This window comes from Punica granatum, chromosome 7 (genome assembly GCF_007655135.1).
Source record: "Punica granatum isolate Tunisia-2019 chromosome 7, ASM765513v2, whole genome shotgun sequence".
Taxonomy (NCBI): domain Eukaryota; kingdom Viridiplantae; phylum Streptophyta; class Magnoliopsida; order Myrtales; family Lythraceae; genus Punica; species Punica granatum.
The window spans coordinates 7922825-7941739 of NC_045133.1; the positions used below are offsets into that span (position 1 = coordinate 7922825).

The following is an 18915-nucleotide window of genomic DNA, read 5'->3' on the forward strand; positions in this document are numbered from 1 at the left end:
GAAGTCCTGAAAACAGTAAATGTGAACGCGAAGTCCGGAAAGTAATAAATGTGGATTTTGAGTCCACTGCTGCTTAGAGGTTGGGCTGCTTGACTGGACCTGGCCTCCCCCTTTTGGTAGGCTTGGGGATTTTTTTGGGCCACGGGTGTTGCCTAGGCTTGCTTTGACGACCCAGATTGTGCATAACCGCAGTTCGGCTGTTCATTCAATATAGTCATTCGATTTATATCAGGTTGTGCGTTTGTGACCATTCCGGCCACGGAAATAGCAAAGAGAGCCAGTTCTGGTTTGATCCTCCAGCATCAGATCGATTGTCCTCAAAGCCAGATTTTGCCCCGAGAGCCGGACCATCGGACATATCTTCTTCATTCCGAAAAACACCCCGCTCTGTTTCTTCATGCGCGACCATTAAGTGAATCCTATATTCATGTTCAGTAGAGGATCATGGTGAGAATATTTGACCGGATTGTTGAGAATTCCGGATTGAGACCCATGATAAATTGGTGGACCTTCTCCTTTTCTCGTCGTGCCGCAGATTGAACTACTACATCACACGTGTAGGTTGGAATTACCTCGAGAAAGTTCTTGAGTTCATCGTAAAGGCCCTTCAATTTGGAGTAATAGTCGGTGATAGATCTCCCTTTAGGTCGCAAAAGACAAATCAAGTCACATGACACAGTTGTCTGCAAAACTCTCTCATGGTTGAAGATCCACGCATGACACCAGCATGGAGTTACCGATTTGCCATTAGTTGCTCCATCAATAGATCACCCATGGCCAATTTCTCGACCGTCCTGTCCAAGAACCCAAATTTATTCTTTGCCCGCGTGCAAAGGTGTGCGCATGGCGTAGAACCACGTGATCAATGTAATTGTGCCCATTGAGAAGACACGAAACGAGCTGCATTCCTAGATTATATGAGGCACTCAAGGTCATGGTAGCGAAGGTATGGCTATAGAGGCATGCAGATTTAGGTCATCCTTTGCCATCTTAGTGAGCAAAGGAATTCAGTTATGGGACAGGCGACTAGGAGGGGAGAAAGGTAGGTATTAGGAGCACCGCTCTGATACCATATAACATATTTAGATTGAGCTGATGAATTAGTCAATTTTTGAATTGAGTACCGTGATAAATATAAAATATATCTTTACATGCTTGATAGAGAAGAGAATAAAATCTCTCTAATTAAGAAAGGAAGAAAAGCTAGCCTAAAATCGAGGAATACAACTAAGCTAATATATACAAGAGAATCATATACGATTCAAAGGAAACACGAAAAATATTCTATTCGTAATAAGAGGATTGTATTTTTATGAAGGGTTCGTAATTTGCCGGACCCATTCGGATTTATAATGAGCGAGTTAGTATAAGCATTTCTTCAGCTCCTGATGAAGCTTTGGATTGTATTCCACCTGTTATGTATGCGGTTTTCCACTCGTGCATCTGATTAATGTAATTCCAATTTTACAAAGACATGTTCTTCATTATTTATAATACTCTAAAATGTGAAAAAAAAATCTCGCACTTCGCGAATAAACATTAAGTTGTGTGTAGTTTTATAATTGAGTAGAGTTGAGTTTTGATTTTAGTTAGTTTGTAATAATTGTGTTGTTGAATTATGAAAAAAAAAGTATAAAAAATAATGAATAATTGAGAGAAAGTAATGATTGTGTTGTTGAGTTGTGAAAAAAGTAATGAATAGTTGAGGGAATTTAGTATTAAAAGTTGAATCGAATTATTAAAAAATTGAAGAAAAATGAAAAATTAATAATTATGTTATTGAATTGAAGATAAGTGGAGTAGAGTTAAAATTGGTTTGTAAAATCAAACGGACCAATGTTTTCTTATAAAATAAAAAATACTAATTGTTGAATAAGTATTAAAAGCAATTTTGAGGGAAAAAAAATCTTTCAATACATTAAAATATTTCTCCATAAGTATATGTCATATAAAATTAATATTCGTTAGAAAAATTAATAAGAAAAATTAAAATAAAGCTCATAATGTTAGTTGAGCAGTAAACTAACTTCAATTTCATAAGTAAGAGAACACAAATTTAAATCTTGAAAACGCACGTGTTGAAAGAAGAGTAACTTGAATGCTCAATTTTCTAGGATTGCCATAGCGATATGTCTTGTTTTTAAGAAAGGGACGGATGGGGGCACGGACCCCAAAAAAAGAGCAAAAATGGGGTGACAGGGAAGGACGGATGGGGGCACGGCCACCCCAGCTTACCCATTTGAGCTACGAGATCATCGACCACTTGCATCCCTCAAATCGATAGGAATCTTGGGATTTTGAACGATTCAGTTCATGGGGAGAGAGGAGTCCTCTCGCCAAACGCTTTAGAGGACGTTCGCAACCGCGATTGGGGCGTTGGTCCTCGGCACAGTGAGTCTCCCTCGCCCTCTCTCCTTCCCGGCTTTGTCTTTTTTTTTTTTTAATTAGCTCAAAATAATTATTAATTTAGAGGGACGTCCGGAGCCGCCTGCGCCGGAGGGCGAGGGGAGGAGAGGCGGCCGCGGCTATGGATGACGATATAATCTCGAGATTGCCCGAGCATTTGAAGCATCACATTCTCTCGTTGATACCGGGCATTAAGGAAGTCGCGAGGACCAGTTCGCTGTCGAAGTCGTGGCTACGGACGTGGCGATCGTTTCAGATCACTGAGATCCATCCATGGCTCATCATGCCACGCGAGGCCATCGACGACATCTTCAAGAGCGGGCGGGGAAACGTGCACAGCGAGAGATTCGTCAGGTTAGTCGACGATATCCTTATGAGGTCCCGAGATGGGATGCCGCGGTTCGTGATCTACGTGACCTTCGACATGATTCCTCACGTCGGGAGATGGGTGGATTTGGCTTTAGACTATCGTGTTCAGGAGCTGAGCATTGGGATCGTTAATGGCAAATTTCAATTTCCAGATCCCGCAAGGGTTTTGTCTACTAAGTTCATCAAATCCTTATCATTAAGTGGGATTAAGGTTGATGGGATCAGCGCCGTGAATCTGCCTTCTCTGCTGTCGCTCCAATTGTACAATAGCGTTATTAACGAAGAGATGTTCCAGAGACTCATCGGGGGCTGCCCTCTAGTTGAAGATCTTACTGTATTCCGCTGCAATCCCTTGTCCGAGATCGAACTCTCGAATCTCAATTACCTCAAGAGAGTGAATCTGGGTACTTGCCGCCCTGATCTTAATGTAAGAATTAAAGCACCGGGATTAGAAAGGTTCGAATTTTCTCACCAATTGACAATCGAACGGGTAGGCGGTTTGGTATTTGATGTAAGTCCGAGCGTCACTTGCTTAGAATTGGCGAGGATGAACAAGAGTGACGAGTGGTTCTGTCATTTACTATCCAAATTCCCTCTGCTAGAAAGCTTGACACTTTTATTATTCGCATCATTGAGACGAATCAGGATCTCTAATCCACACTTGAAGAAGATCTCAATAGAAAGTTGCTTTCACTTGGAGGATATCAGAATTGATACCCCAAAATTGTTGTCTTTCCGTTATGAGAATCACTACAGTATAAGCCAGTGGACACTGCCCTTCATATGGACAGACAATGCTCCTTATAGTTGTGCCTTTGGATTGGAAATTTCTTTTGATCAGGATCCTCCTGGGCAGTGTTTGGAGAAGCTCCAGAAATTCCTCATTGGATGGTCTGCTACATTTAGATGCCTCGAATCAACCGTGTGTCTCTGCCAGGTAGGGGATCAGACAGTAGCAATTTGACTCATTCCTCTGCTGCCAAGGTTTACTGCTTTCGCTTGTTCTCATTATTAATTTCCTGTTGTCTGCTTTTCCTTATTTCTTATTTACTTGAAGCATGGCGAGAGAATTGACGAAGATATGAAGAAGAAATTGGCTTTATCTGCTCCTGGGATACAATATATGATTTTCGAGTTCTTTCCTGAGGCATCCCAATCCCAGGATATCAAGTTCCTTATTCTGGATTGCTTGTTTCATACTTGCCGACCTACAAGTGTTATTCTCAGGGTGCCAGATCCTTTACTAGAGGTACAATCTCTTCCCATCTTCTCGGGTCTATAACCCATGAAAACTGCTGATAATAGACTATATGGTTAATACAAACCTGAATGTACTGTCAGCTGCTTGCCTTTTAGTCTTTGCATGTGGGCTATAATCCTCAGATTTGGAAAAGAATGATTTCTTTGAACTTGTTTCTGATCCACCTGCTACTTAATTATCCATGTAGTTAATCTGCAAGGCATTTGTGCGCAAGGAGGAGGATCCTGACTATCCTGACTGCTGTTCCAGTGCTGGGGGGTCTTCGTGTTTTTGTCACGGGCTTAAAGACGCGAAGATTGACCGGTTTGAGGGTACCCACGATGGTAGACCTTTAGACTGGAGCACCTTGTGCAGTCTGCTGCCCGTTGAAGTTCGGATTAGATTGCAGTGGTGGGATTAGCAACGGGACACTGCTGGACGATCCATGTTTTCCTGTACGGAATACACTTTTTAGTGAGCTGTGTAATAAATGCAGAACATAAGCAGCTTCGTAGAGTGCAGGATGAGTCCTTTTAATTGGAAACAAGTAGTTATGGCTGTGTCTGGTTTGGTGCTTATGCACCTATATCCTATCTGACCAGGTTTGCACCCTTGTTGAGTTGAATATTAAGTTATTGTTTACCTTTTATTACTATATATTTAGAAAAAAGGAGTATTCACACTAAGCAATATTACCCATGCTTTGCCCTTCCCTATGGAGTGGTTCCTCGTGGTTGCAGTTCATGGATGGACATTGTGATGAAGGAAATTTTGGTCTTGGATGAACGAAGAAGTCCATACCCCAACGTGGTTGAATTTTCCTTCACATTGTTCTTGAAAATTGCATGATTGTAATACGATCTCTCAAATCGAAGAAAATTGAGGGTGGGGGCATCGCTGCCAGCCATCACTTTTGGGAGTGTGTTAGACGATGGAGACGCCTCACCTTTGGATTTCCCCCCCAGCTAGAGAGGCGATCTCTCAAACTGGGGAGGATTTGGAATTGGGGTGTCATCGCCCCTCAACCACCTCCTGCTTGGAGGTCATCAACGTGGTCTAACCCTGCCGACTACCTTGGTCGGAGGGTGGTGGCCAGTGGGACACTCTCACCCCACTTCTACTGTCTCTCTATTGAGACTAGAAAGTGACATTCGGAAAAAATTCATATCATTGTCACTTTGTCACGTGTCACCTTCGTTAATAAAATTTAGAACGAAAATGGTAAAAGAGCTAAAAGTTAAGGATCAAAAGCTTTTTCTTCCCCCTAATTTTAGTAGTATTCATGATTACTGCTTACTTATCTATAATATCTTTTCTCTTTTATAACCTCTTATCGTCATTCCATCACGCACATACTATCCCTAGTAGGTGTCGAGTACGACTATCTCCTACATTTCAAGAAATCTAGATAAATTGCCTTATCAAATATCTAAAAATTGTACATTACTTACCTCATGGAGTTACCCGGCATCCTAAAGATTTTCTTTTTCTTTTTCCTTTTTAACTTTTATACAATTTTAATTAAATTCACTTTTTTTATTTCCTCTTTTTAAGTATATTTAAATTTGATCAACAAAAGTAGTAGATAATCCGGTCAACCTGTCGAGACAAAAGATCCAATTTTTCTTGTTTGATTAATGCCCTCATGACTTCTTCATTTTCTTTTAATTCTCATTGTAAATTTTCACGTTTTCAACCTCTTTATTTATGTATTAAATTCGCCTGAACCAAGCCAGCCGGTAATCTGATTGTCCCGTCAAGATAAACAATCTGGTTATTATGGTCGGATCAATTACTCCAAGAAAAATATTTCTCCTAACATTTATCTATAAAAATCAAAAGAAATTTAAAATCATAAATACTATATATTCATTCAAGGATGTACGATACTTCGTTTTTTTTTTTTCAAAATTTAGGTTGGGGAGATCTTCTCCTACTCTTGGAATTTATTCTTCACAGACCTGTAAAAGCACCAAACACATTACCTTTAGATCTTATAGTCATTAATAAATAAATAGATATAAGAAATAACAATTTTTTGATATTATATATCTATACTTCTATATAAAACAAAAATGTGGAGCAATTTAGACGCATGTAGGGACTCGAATTGTGCCTACTTAGGGTGACATATGTGTGTTCGTGTTCGCTTCAAAATTGTGGCCTTCGATTGCCCGCCATGCCACCAAAATGTTACCCTCACCTGACTCATAGAGGTGCAAAAGTTTCACTCCATGAGCATCCATCCATTCCCCTCAAGCTCTTCCGCCACCCATAACAGGCGCCTATTGATATATCTCTAGATCTGCCAGACGACACACCCTTCCACCAAAGAGAAATGATCTCCACCCGAGAAAGTCTCCACCTCCTGATGATTGTTGCTCCATAGCCTCTGACAGTGTGACTACGGGCTCAGCGGTGTCCCTGCCTTGTGTCGATCGTTGCGATAGTATTACCGGACAACAATCTTACATCATGTATGGCTGCTAAGTTTCACATACGGAGACGCGTGGAGACTGCTCCAACGACAGGCGCGCGTCTCTCCCTATGCCCCGTCGCATAGAGAGTCGCCGCGTGCTGCTGGACAAAGTCTTTGGTTGAGGGGCCAAACGGGATCTGCCCGCCAATGAGGCTCCGAGGCCACCGACCGCCTTAGTAGATGCCCGTGTACTCAGTGAGCAGGCCGTTGGCTACCAGCCACACTCATTCCTGTAATCGATAGAAATCTCAAAAATATGATATCTTCATCGTATCACTATCAACAAGAGGGGAAGTTGGCGGGGGCTAAGAGCCCCTCAAAATACCAACCGATATGTAGGTTGCGTTTGGTTTCATAGTAGAATTTTAAAATCAGATTTTGATTTTGATTTTGAGTGGAATAAATGGGACCCACCCTTTGACTTTGTATAAGTTATGTTGTTTTGTTGTGGAAAAAAGTAGTATAAAGGTGCCCACTCTTTGACTTTGTATGAGTTATTTTGTTTTGTAGTAGGTAGAGTTAAGTTAGAATTGTGATTCTAAAATATTATTCTAAAACCAAACAAGCCAATAGTATCGCATAAATCTCCATCATTTCGGGGGAGGAGGAGTTCTCTCCGGTCCCTCAGAAAATTCTACGCGTGTTAGTTTGGATTTAAATTTAAGCGGTAGGATGAAAATGAACAAATTATAGGGAAGTAGGGACAAGATTGAAGAGAAAAAACAGTTCATCGGCAAAAATGAAGAAACAGAACAAACGGGGGACTAAAAGGAAGGGTTTATAGAGCGGAAGGCGGAGGGAGCGAGGGAGGGACGGAGGGGACGGAAAAACGCCGCCTTGGGCCGGAAGGCGAGCGGAGGAGAGACGGCGGCGGACATGGATGACGATAGAATCTCGAGCTTGCCCGAGCATGTGAAGCATCATATCCTCTCTTTCATACCGGACATCAAGGAAGTAGCTAGGACCAGTTCGCTGTCGAAGTCGTGGCTACGGACGTGGCGATCGTTCCAGATCACCGACTTCAAACCATGGCTCATCATACCCCGCGAGGCCATCCTCGACATCATCAAGACCGGGCAGGGGAACGAGTACAGCGAGAGATTCGTCAGGTTAGTCGACGACGCCCTTACGAGGTCCCGAGATGGGATGCCGCGGTTGCGACTCTACGTGACCTTTGACATGATTCCTCACGTCGAGAGATGGGTTGATTTGGCTTTAGACTATCGTGTTGAGGAGCTGATCGTAGAGATCCTTCACAATTATCTTGACAAATATCAGTGCCCTGTTCCCGCAAGGGTTTTCTCTGCTAACTTCATCAAATCCTTAACATTGGATGGGGGGATAAAGGTTGATGGGATTAGCGCAGTGCGTCTGCCTTCTCTGCGGTCGCTCCAATTGTGGTCTGCCAATATTAACGAAGAGATGTTTCGGAGACTCATCGGGGGCTGCCCTGTACTTGAAGATCTTAGTGTATTCTGCTGCTATCCCTTGTCCGAGATCGAAGTCTCGAATCTCAATTACCTCAAGAGAGCGAGGTTGGGTACTGGCCTCCCTGATTTTAAGTTTGTAAGAATTAAAGCACCGGGATTGGAAAGGTTCGAGTTTTGGTACAATGCTGCAGTCGAACAGTCCGCCGGTCTGGTAGTTGAGGTACTATGTCGGACCCTTACTTGCTTAAAATTAACGAGCATCCACAAGAGTGACGAGTGGTTCTGTCATTTCCTTTCCAAATTCCCTCTGCTAGAAAGCTTGACGCTTGATGGATTCGGATCATTGAAACGAATCAGGATCTCAAATCCACTCTTGAAGAAGATCTCAATAGAGAGTTGCTATCACTTGGAGGACCTCAGGATTGATACCCCAAAATTGTTGTCTTTCTATTACAATATCTACTACGGTCTAGGCGACAGGACACTCCCCTTCATATGGACGGAGAATACTCCTTATAGTTCTGCCGTCGGATTCAGAATTTCTTTCAGCTGGGATCCTCCTGAGCTGTGGTTGGAGGGGCTCCAGAAATTCCTCACTGGATGGTCTGCCACATTTAGATGCCTTGAATCAACCGTGTGTCTCTGCGAGGTAGAGGATCAGATTGTAGCAATTTGACACATTGGTCTGCTGTTGAGGTTGTACTGCTTTTACTCGTTCTCATTATTTCCAGTCGGTGACTTTTTCTTTATTGTTATGTTCTACTTGAAGAGTGGCGAAAGGATTGAAGAAGATAAGAAGAACTTGGCTTCAGCAGCACCCGGGATACAATATATGAATTTCACGTCTAAGGCATCCCAGTCTATCAATTTCCTTATTCTGGATTGCTTGTTTCGGACTTGCCAACCTAGAAGTGTTGTTCTCAGAGTGCCATATCCTTTAGTAAAGGTACAATCTCTTCCCTTCTTCTCGAGTCTATAACCCATGAAAACTGCCGATAATAGACGATATGGTTAGTGCAAATCTGAATGAACGTATTATCAGCTGTCTGCCTTTTAGTCTTTCTATGCTGGCTATAATCCTCAGGTTTGGAAAAGAATGCTTTATTTGAACTTGTTTCTGTTCTGATCCAACAGCAACTTATTTGCCCATGTAGTTAATCTGCGAGGCATTCGCAGCCAAGGTGGGGTATCCTGACTATCCTGATTGCTGTTCTGGTGCTGGTGGGTTTTTTTGTTTTTGTCACCGACTTAAAGACGCAAAGATTGAATGGGTTGAGGGGTACCACCATGGTGGACCTTTAGACTGGAGCACTATGTGCAGTCTGCTGCGCATTGAAGTTTGGATTCGAGCGGAGTGGTGGGATTAGCAACCAGACTATGCTGGACGAAGCTTGCTTTCCTGTATGGAATGCACTTTTTAGTGACCAGTGTACTAAATGCAGCACATGACCAGCTTCGTGGAGTGCGGGATGAGTCCTTTTGGAGACCAATAGTTTGGTAATAAGATTGTTCTGTCTGTTGGTAAGCATGCACATATCTTACTAGGTTTGCACCCTTGTGGTGCTCTGTTTACATATAAGTCATTGTTTACCAATTATACTACATAATTTAGAGAAAGGGACTATTCATATCATACTATGCGAGATTATCCATGCTTGCCTATTCCCTATGGAGTGTTTCCTCGCAGTTGCAGTTCATGGTCGGACACTGTGATGACAGAAACTTTGGCCTCGGAAGAACAAGGCCCATACCGCCAACGTGGTTGATTATTCCTTCACATTGTCCTGGAAATTGCATCTGTACACGTACCATATGAAAGAAATTCCTGTAGATTCAGTCTAGCGGGTCTCATGATTTACGGGAAACTCCGTCTGGAATTCATTGTAGTCATTCAGGTTGCGTTTGAATTATTAGTGTAATTTTAGAATCATGATTTTGATTTTGAATGTGGAAAAAGACAAATGAGATAGTATTATAAATTTGACTTGGAAAACGTGTATTTTTGTTGTGTAGTGTGTTGAGTTAAAATAAAAATCATGATTCTAAAATTAATTTAATAATTCAAACGGGGCTCAGGTTTCTTCTCCAGTCGACATTGTAAGAAGGTTAACATGAGATAATGCGTGGCACTTGAATTACACAATCAAACTTGAAGTCGACAAAACTGGTGAAAGCTCTCAAGTTTTCTGGTGAAGAAAACAACCTATCATTTTCTTGGTTTTGAAAATGGCCTATTCGTAAAGATAGTTTAAATAACAGAAAATGGTACTGATTTTGTTATCTAAACTGAAATAGCGTCTGATTTGATTTTTAGTCAAGTGTAGAAATTAAGTGGTAAAATTGTAAAAATATTATTAATACAAAAAGTGCTAGGAAAAACTATGTGTTAGTTTGGATTTTAAATTAAGCATTGAGGATCTGTGTTAAAATTTTAAATACCTAATAAAACAAGTGTTAGAATTCATTGTAGTCATTCAGGCTCCTTCTCCAGTCGACATTGTAACCGGTTAACATAAGACAATGCGAGGCACTTGAATTATACAGCAAAGCTTGAAGTCGAGAAAACTGGTGAAAGCTCTCAGTTTTTCGAGGGAAGAAAACCACCTATCATCTTCTTGATTTTGAAAATGGACTATTCCTAAAGATAGTTTGAATAACAAAAAATGGTGCTGATTTTGTTTTCTAAACTGAAACAGCGTCTAATTTGAGTTTTACTCAAGTGTGGAAATTAAGTAGTAAAATTTTAAAAATATTATTGATACAAAAAGTGCTAGAAAAAAACTATATGTTTGTTTGAATTTCAAATTAAGCATCGAAAATCTGTGTTAAGATATTAACACCTAATAAAGATAGGTAGGTTTTAAGCAATTGTTCATGATATAAAATTCGAATTTTAGAGCATGATCCGTGGGATCTATCATAAATAAACATATAATGGATTATATGCATTTGGATAAATTTTTCAAGAGATGTTTCTATTTTTTGTCAAAAAATATATACAGGATTAATGATGGATTTTATGAAAATGAAAATGTTGCATATTATAAATTTATGAAAAATAAAATAACAATGAGATTAAATTTCATAGTTGGGTCGTCTCGTATGAATAAAGGGAGATAAATTATTACTCTTAATTCAAAAGTGTATGTGTTTAATTAGTATAATTTCTTAGAAATATATAATATAAACGAAAAAAGTCAGTGCTGTGAATGTAAATTTGTAAGAGAAATAAAGTATAAGATATATGTATAACTATTTAGGAAAATGTAAAATAGATAGGGAGAATAAAGTAAAATGTATTGTATCAAATCATGTAGTGATTGTGAAAAATGAGAAAATCTTTTATATCAAGTTGGCAAAAAATGTGATATTATATTGTTTAAGGCATAACTAGTCCAAACATAATGATTGGGTCATTTGACATGGTTAATCAATAAGGTTACAGGGCTATCTTGTTGGGCAAGTCTAAGAAATATTAGACAAAAGAAGAAAAAATTTTTTTAAAAAAAGGATAAAAAGAGGTTTCGCACTATCAAACTGAAATTTAAAAAAAAAATACATATATCGTAATTTTTATATTTAATGCTTCTAATACGAATTTTTTCTAATTTTTCTAAATAAAAGTTGGGTAAGAGTATTTTTTTTGGTAATAGTCCAACTATAACGATCACAATATTTGCTATAACGAGTGAACGGTTTTACGTGGTGCCCTATTTAGATTGAATTTGAAAACGCTAAAAGGGCGTAATGCTTCGACCTAACAATTGGATAATTGGCATAACATGTCGACCAAATTATGTATAACTTTATTGGTGTTAAATTTTAAAATACTAAAAATGCATAACGCGTCAACATAATGATCAGCTTGTTTGGCGTAACACGTCGATTGAATTATATGGAACCTTATTGTGGTCAAATATGAAATCACTAAAAAGGCATAACACGTTAACTGAATTATGTGAAAATTAGTTCATGTTGGATTTAGAAACACTAGAAGGGCGTAATGTGTTGATTTAACGATCGGATTGCTTAGCATAACATGTCACTAAAAAGATTGAGGGAATTTATGAAATTAGAAATTATAGAAAAGGGAAAATTTCAAAAATTCAAAAAATAAAATAAAAAAGGAAGTGGCTGTGGGTGCGAAAACCCAACCTACCCGCCACCTCCTTACTACGGACGTGTAATCATATAATTATATATTATATATATAATATATAATTGTTCGAAAATAAGTGCTAAGTTAATATTACTGGGTGAAAGAAAAGTTTCGAAACTTAAGATTAATGCATAAATATCATTACATATATGTATATATATATATATATGTACACTAGTCATGGAGTCTGTGCATTGTACGAGATTAAACGTAATTATTTTATTGTTATAAATTATTAGAAAAAGTAATTTACAATCAGTCGTATATATTATTAGACATATATAAATAAAACTAATGATAGTTTAATTTCATGAATAAGATCTAAAAAATTCCATAAAAAAAGAGAACTTAATATAAATCGTGAAAAATCCAACGTTGTGAAGATTATACATGAAATATTGAAAGAAAAGTTCAATCATGGCATGAAAAATTTAACACCTAAACCACATACATAAAATTGAACCCTAATTCTACAAAAGTTTATGTGTGACAAAAATTGAAGAACTCACCTCAAAAAATATTCCGTGGACGTACCTAAAACAAATTGCATGCATGAGAAAAACTAATGAATATAATGGTAGTAGTATTTTTTAGAGTTAGATCGGTCACGGTTTATGTGTGGTACATCCGCTAAAACATAGATAGTACCTCATCTCTTTATCTATAAAAAATATATGTTTAATTAGATATAACACGTTATATCTATATCTATATGTTTTTAAAAAATTTAAATTTCGTTTAAAAAAACTCAAAATCCGAGAAAATAACAATCAATCCCATAGATCTATATGCACATGTTATAAAAATAAGGGATTTTTATTCCATATATCTAATGATTTTACCGTTTTCTGACATATATCCCGTACTTTTAAAATTACCCGAAAAGGTCTATGGTTTACATCATGTTTCAAATCTATCACGCCGTCAATTTGTCCGTCAATGAAACATAAGTGAACTCCAAACCTATCCCATTATTTTAATTTTTCTCAAATCTATCATATGGTTTTAATTTTTTTCTCAAATCTATCTTGAGCAAAAGGTCATCGTGGGAAGAATGGGCCACTTATGTTCCATGTCAGCAACACCGTGAAATGTTGACAGAGAAATTAATGCTATGATAAATTTGGAACTAGATATAAACCATGGGTCTTTCTAGGTAATTTTTAAATCATGAGATAGATTTGAGAAATGAGTGATACCATGTGATATATGGCGTAATAACCCCTAAAAATAAAACTAAATTCGTTTTTCTAAAAAAATAAAAAATCGACAAAATAACAACCAATCCCACACATATATATTTATTTGTTTTAAATTCTAAAATTAAAAAAATAAAGAAGACTCAAAAAATCGAGAAAATAATGAACCATCCCACAAATTTACATATATATTTTTAAAAATTCAAAATCTTATTTTTCAAAAAACTAAAAAATAATGAAAATTTCATTCCAAAACAGAGCATTCTGAGGTCATTTAGTCGGGTTTATCTTTATCTTGCTTTCATATATATATTAGTCATAGAGCTCATGCATTGCACAAGATTAAACATTATTATTTTTTTTTCTAGTCTGCTAATTTTATTACACAAACTATGTAATATAATTTTATAAAATAGTAACTTACAATCAATAAATATGCATATAAGACTATTGATAATTTAGTTTAACGAATGAGATAGGAAAAAATTACATAAAAGAAAATAACTCAATTAAAGTATTGAAAAATCCAACATTGTCAAGATTATGCACAAACTATTGAAAGTAAAAGCTCCAAGTTCCAACCATGGCATGATGAATTTTTATCTTCAAGATTATCAAAATTTAACACTCTCGTACACAAAATTGAAGAACCCTAAAATTGTACAAAACTTTTGTGTGAGAAAAAACAAAAGTTGAATAACTTACATCAAAAAGTATAATTGTGGATGTACCTAAAATATACATGTCTGCATGCAAAAATTGAAGAAATATAATGGTAACAAGATTTTTCACTCAGATCAATTTATGTGTAATACATCCACTATGTGTAGCGTATCATCAAACATAATAAAATATAAATAATTCATCATATTTTTGTCTATAAAAATATAATTTGATTTGCTTTTTTGAGAAAAAATAAATAAACATCCTATCTATAAAAAATAAATGTATTAGTTGTTTTAAAAAATTTTAAAATTGCCCTCGAAAAAATCTCAAAATCCGAGAAAATAATGACTGGTCTATAAATCTATATCTATATGTTGTATAAATAAACTAAAATTCGTTTTTCTAAAAAATAAAAAAATCAGAAAAATAACAACTGGTCTTACAAATCTCTCTCTCTTTCTCTCTCTCTATATATATATATTAAAAAATTCAATATTTTATTTTATTAAAAAATGCTCATAGAACTGAGAAAATTTCGTTCATGAACGGAACTTTCTGAGGCTATCTCATTGGGCCCTTGATACTAGTCGTGAAGCATGTACTTTGCACGGGATAAAATGTGATTTTTTGGCGAATTTATCATATATAAAATATGTGCTATAAATTGTTGAAAATAGTGATTTACAGTCAATAAAAATATATTATTACAAATATAAGATAAAATAATGGTTATTTAATTTCAAAAATAAAATAAGAAAAGAATTGAAAAAGAAATCAATATAAATCATGAAATCATACATTGTCAAGTTTATGCATAAAAAATAAAAAGATAAATTCTGACAACAACTAGATGAATTTTTGTTACAGCATTGTCTAGATTCATATGAAATTACATCGTGTCTTAAGTTAATCACATAAAACTGTAGAACCCAAAATTTCTACAAAGTTTATGAGTGAGAAAAAGTTAAAGTTGAAGAACATAGCTTGGAGCACATACGTAAAAATTGAAGAACTCGAATGGTAGCAATCTTTTTCAGAGCCAAATAAGTTACAATTTATTTGTAATACCTCCGTTATTTATAACGTATCACAGAGGATATATTATAGATAACAAATCATGTCTATATATATATAATATGATTTGATTTTTTTAAAAGAAAATATATATAATACATCATACATATGAAAATAAGATTTAATTGTGTTTTGAAAAGCAAATTCCATGAGTTATTTTATCTAAATCTTCTCATAAAATATTTTTAATTTTTTAAAAGTTCGAAAATAAAAGGAATGACCAATACTATAAATCCATATCTATATGCTTTGAAAAAAATAGAGGAATTCATTTTTAAAAAAAGCTTAAGAATCGAAAAAAAATAACGATAAGTCCCACAAATATATATAATATTGATAGCTTTTAAAAATTTAAAAATTTGAAAAAGTATTTTTTTAAGAAATCTAAAAGATTGAAAAAATAAATAATGGTCTCACAAATCTATATTTATATATTTTTGAAATTTTTGAAATTTTATTTTTGAAAAAACTTAGAAAATCGAGAAAATTTCATTTCCACAACGGAATGTTTTGAGGCCATTTAGTCGAGCACGCCTTCATCCTTCTTTCATATATATATATGTGTGTGTGTATATATATATTCACATGTAATTGGTGAGGGAGGGACGGGGCATGTGAATTGAGGTCGGATAGGGCTATGCAAAAAACCCAATAACCGAAACGTCTTGTAAAACCATTCAGTTACGAACTAAAAACAAAATGATTAATCGGTTTCGAAAAATATTCGGTTTGAGATCTCAAAACGAAAACTGATTATAGGACGGTTACAACCTTCAAAATTAGAGAAGGCGGGTAATTATCGCTTCCTGAGTTTATATATTCATGACGGTTTTAGGGGAAATTTGTTTTAACTTCCTCTCTTTAAATCTATGGATGACTGTCGAACAACTATGATTATATGATACTTTTTTTTTAGCTTTGTGGTATGTGGATAAATGAAATTTAATAAAAATATATTTTAAATTTCTTCTTTAAAATATTATTTTAATATCATATTGGTTTGGTTAATTGAACCGGAAAATTAATTATTTTTCGGGACAGTTTATTCCTCTAATTCGGTTTCAATTACCGTTTGTAAAATTCTGTCCCAAAAATTTGAGAAAAATACTGTTCATGTTAGAAATTGTTCTAGAATGTTCCGAGCCCCCGAAAGGCCGGAAAGATGGAGAAATCTTAGGAGAAAGAGAGGTGGTCGATAAATTTAACTTTATATGCTTAATTTGTGAAGAATAGATTTTTTTATAGGAATTTTAGTATGAAGACGATTAAAGTGTACCGATAATTTTTTATATCTCGAGAATAATGCCTTTTAAAATTCTCGAGTAATATCTTTTCAGTTTTCATGAAAGCATGTTAATATGTACAAATAACTGGGACTAATTAGAGATGATCTGTTGATTACAGTCCAGTTAAAAGGTATAATCAAATTCATTTAATCAATTAGGAAGATAGGATAAATTTGCCAATACACGAACTTTATTTGAAGAATTAAATTTTTCGAGAAATCCAAAAGGTGATTAATAAAAATACACGAACCAAAAGATGATGTTTGATAAGCGCTTCTTAACTTTTATATATTATATTAGATTAATTACATATATAATTAAAAATTTTATGCATTAATTACATCACTTCAATCTATTTTTATATATAAATATAAATATTAGGATTCTTGATTCACCTTCTTATAAATATTAAATTTATGTTAAAATTTTAAACCAGTTCATTTATAATGCTCGCACAATTTTGTTTAGTTTAATTTTATTTAAATATTATATAATTTATTAAATTTTAATGAATAAAAAGATTAAAAAAGAAAACTGTTCATGTACGTATTATGTTTTATTAGAAATTTATAATAAATAAAAGATGGATTATTTAATTGAGAGTTTTACTGTCAAAATAGTTTTTGAATACTTCAAGTGCCAACACTTTAGTTCCCGAAAATATTTTGTCTTGAAAATAACCTAACAGTTTTTATTCCGTTATACCAAATGGTCTGCCAGTCAGGTTCATTAATAATATTGTAAAAGATTATTTTATAAAAGCAGCTAACCGGTTAATCGAACCTTGAACTCCAATCAAGTCGTTTGTGTTGGCTAAATCGGACTGAATTTAAAAATGGACTAAGTGCTTAGCTAAATTGTGAGAACCATTTTAAACCCCAACCAAGCGCAGGGTTGATTCGAAAACCTTTTCGGACCGATCCAAACTGAACCGCACCACACCCTCCCTTAGATGAGACCAAAGGGGGGAAACTGAGATACAAAAGAAACTCTGGGAGGCAAAATTGGATATAATCGAAGGTATGGGGCCCTATAAGAAAAATCCCAATTCTTGGGTTGGACTTTTGCTGGGATACTCTTTTTTTTTTTTGTGATACCGAATCCTACCATATAGGAGAGCGATTTTAAGATTTTGGAGCCGGATCCTACCATCTGAGACCTAGATCCGAAATCTTCTCGAAATCTGTATTATACCACCGATTCTCGACACTCTTTTGGAACCTATAATTTTTTTCCTTAATAAACAAAATTGAAAAGGTCTCATCCCTAGATTAATCACAGCTTAGTCTCATCCATCACAATACTATCTAACACAGTAAAGAGTAATATATAAGATGTCCATCAACCAAAACATCAAAAAGAAAATTAGCAAAACACAAACATAATCTTAAAGAATAAACCGTGTGGCTGCTCCACACATTAATCCACCATAATCTCTTCCGTGATTCCATTGAGTTTTACAAAAAGAAAGTCATATGAAAATAAAAAGTTAAAAGAATGTAAGTGAAAATTAGATGAAAAGAAAAATTGTGAAATAAAGAAAAAGTTGGCATTTTCATACTTTTCAGCATCATCCAAATGTTGCTCAATAGTGATTGGAGTTGAGAAGAGCGCAACTAATCTTGTGCACATATAAAAGCTTCCACAAATTTGGTAGTGAGTGAACTACGAAATTGATCAAGAACCTGATCAGATGTGCTGAAAGCCAACTCTGAAACTACCTGGATACCGAAATGAATTAGATATATTTTACCCTAGAACTTAGTACATTGCAGGTTGATTTCTTATTATTCCAGCACTTCAATACATCAAATGAATCACTTTTTGGTTTAATGGGACTACTAAGGTATTGCTCAAATTAAGACTTTGACCCGATTTCTTCAACTTCTCCATCATCTTCACGCCAACCTTTAACTAGCTTCTTCGAATCCACAACCTTGGCAGAACTATTGTCCTCAAGAGAGGAATGAGTATTAGACTCAATAGACTCACAACCTACAGAAAAAAATTTATAGGCTGAAAAAAGTTGAAGGAACTCTTATATTTTCTATTCCCTCCTTCACACAACTTTCTTTATGATATTTTTGAAACTTTTATAATTTTATTTTATCTTTTCACTTCTCTCCTCTCATCTTTATTGCTAATTACTCTGAAAAGAGTTGCTTATTTTGATCGCGAAGCTATTATTTTCAGAAGAGAAGATCTCAAAAGTAAAAAATACTACTAATATTAAATATTCGAGGTACGGAATTCCAAGCGATGGCTTCTAAAGATCCAATAATACAAGCATATATGAACGTCTCCCAACAAAACATGAAATTACGTGAACTTAAAGTCCATCCAAAATAATTTTATATGCTATAATGCCTCAAGAGTAGATCTAGTCCAAAAATGAGAAAAAAAAATTTATTATCTGGTTGTTATTTATTCTTGCGCTTCACGATTTTTTTTTTGGATAGCCTTGTGTTTCACTATTAGATTAGTCCAAACATTAGCTTTCTAAGTAATTAATTAGAAATCCTATAAAATGAAAAGAATAATATATAATGATGATAATTTAAAAAAATTACAATTCAGGCAGTGAGTAGTCTACTTCCTCTCAACTAG

The 18915-nt window shown here is 35.4% G+C and overlaps 2 protein-coding genes across 3 annotated transcripts; both read left to right on the top strand.

Annotated features, from left to right (window-relative positions):
• Positions 1-2165: 2165 nt before the first annotated feature.
• LOC116214708 lies at positions 2166-4701 on the top strand. 2 transcript variants are annotated; one of them, XM_031550134.1, is made up of 5 exons: positions 2166-2391; positions 2471-3202; positions 3632-3712; positions 3833-4024; positions 4224-4701. In XM_031550134.1, the coding sequence occupies exons 2-5, from the start codon at positions 2528-2530 to the stop codon at positions 4434-4436; spliced, it is 1161 nt and encodes a 386-aa protein (XP_031405994.1). In that variant the 5' UTR covers positions 2166-2391; positions 2471-2527; the 3' UTR covers positions 4437-4701. The 2 variants fall into 2 exon arrangements, with proteins under 2 accessions (XP_031405994.1, XP_031405993.1); XM_031550133.1 differs by having other exon boundaries at positions 2167-2391; positions 2471-3712.
• Positions 4702-7279: 2578 nt separating this feature from the next.
• LOC116214867 (putative F-box/FBD/LRR-repeat protein At5g44950) lies at positions 7280-9854 on the top strand. The gene is made up of 3 exons (XM_031550346.1): positions 7280-8573; positions 8694-8870; positions 9079-9854. Exons 1-3 carry the CDS (start codon positions 7371-7373, stop codon positions 9289-9291), a joined length of 1593 nt encoding a protein of 530 aa, XP_031406206.1. The 5' UTR covers positions 7280-7370; the 3' UTR covers positions 9292-9854.
• Positions 9855-18915: the final 9061 nt, after the last annotated feature.

Excerpts from the sequence above, each read along its gene's own strand:
- LOC116214708 (XM_031550133.1), top strand. The coding sequence starts at position 2,528 with ATGGATGACGATATAATCTCGAGATTGCCCGAGCATTTGAAGCATCAC. Across the intron at positions 3,713-3,832 it reads CAACCGTGTGTCTCTGCCAG|CATGGCGAGAGAATTGACGA; the intron begins GTAGGGGATCAG and ends ATTTACTTGAAG. Across the intron at positions 4,025-4,223 it reads TGCCAGATCCTTTACTAGAG|TTAATCTGCAAGGCATTTGT; the intron begins GTACAATCTCTT and ends TTATCCATGTAG.
- LOC116214867 (XM_031550346.1), top strand. The coding sequence starts at position 7,371 with ATGGATGACGATAGAATCTCGAGCTTGCCCGAGCATGTGAAGCATCAT. Across the intron at positions 8,574-8,693 it reads CAACCGTGTGTCTCTGCGAG|AGTGGCGAAAGGATTGAAGA; the intron begins GTAGAGGATCAG and ends TTCTACTTGAAG. Across the intron at positions 8,871-9,078 it reads TGCCATATCCTTTAGTAAAG|TTAATCTGCGAGGCATTCGC; the intron begins GTACAATCTCTT and ends TTGCCCATGTAG.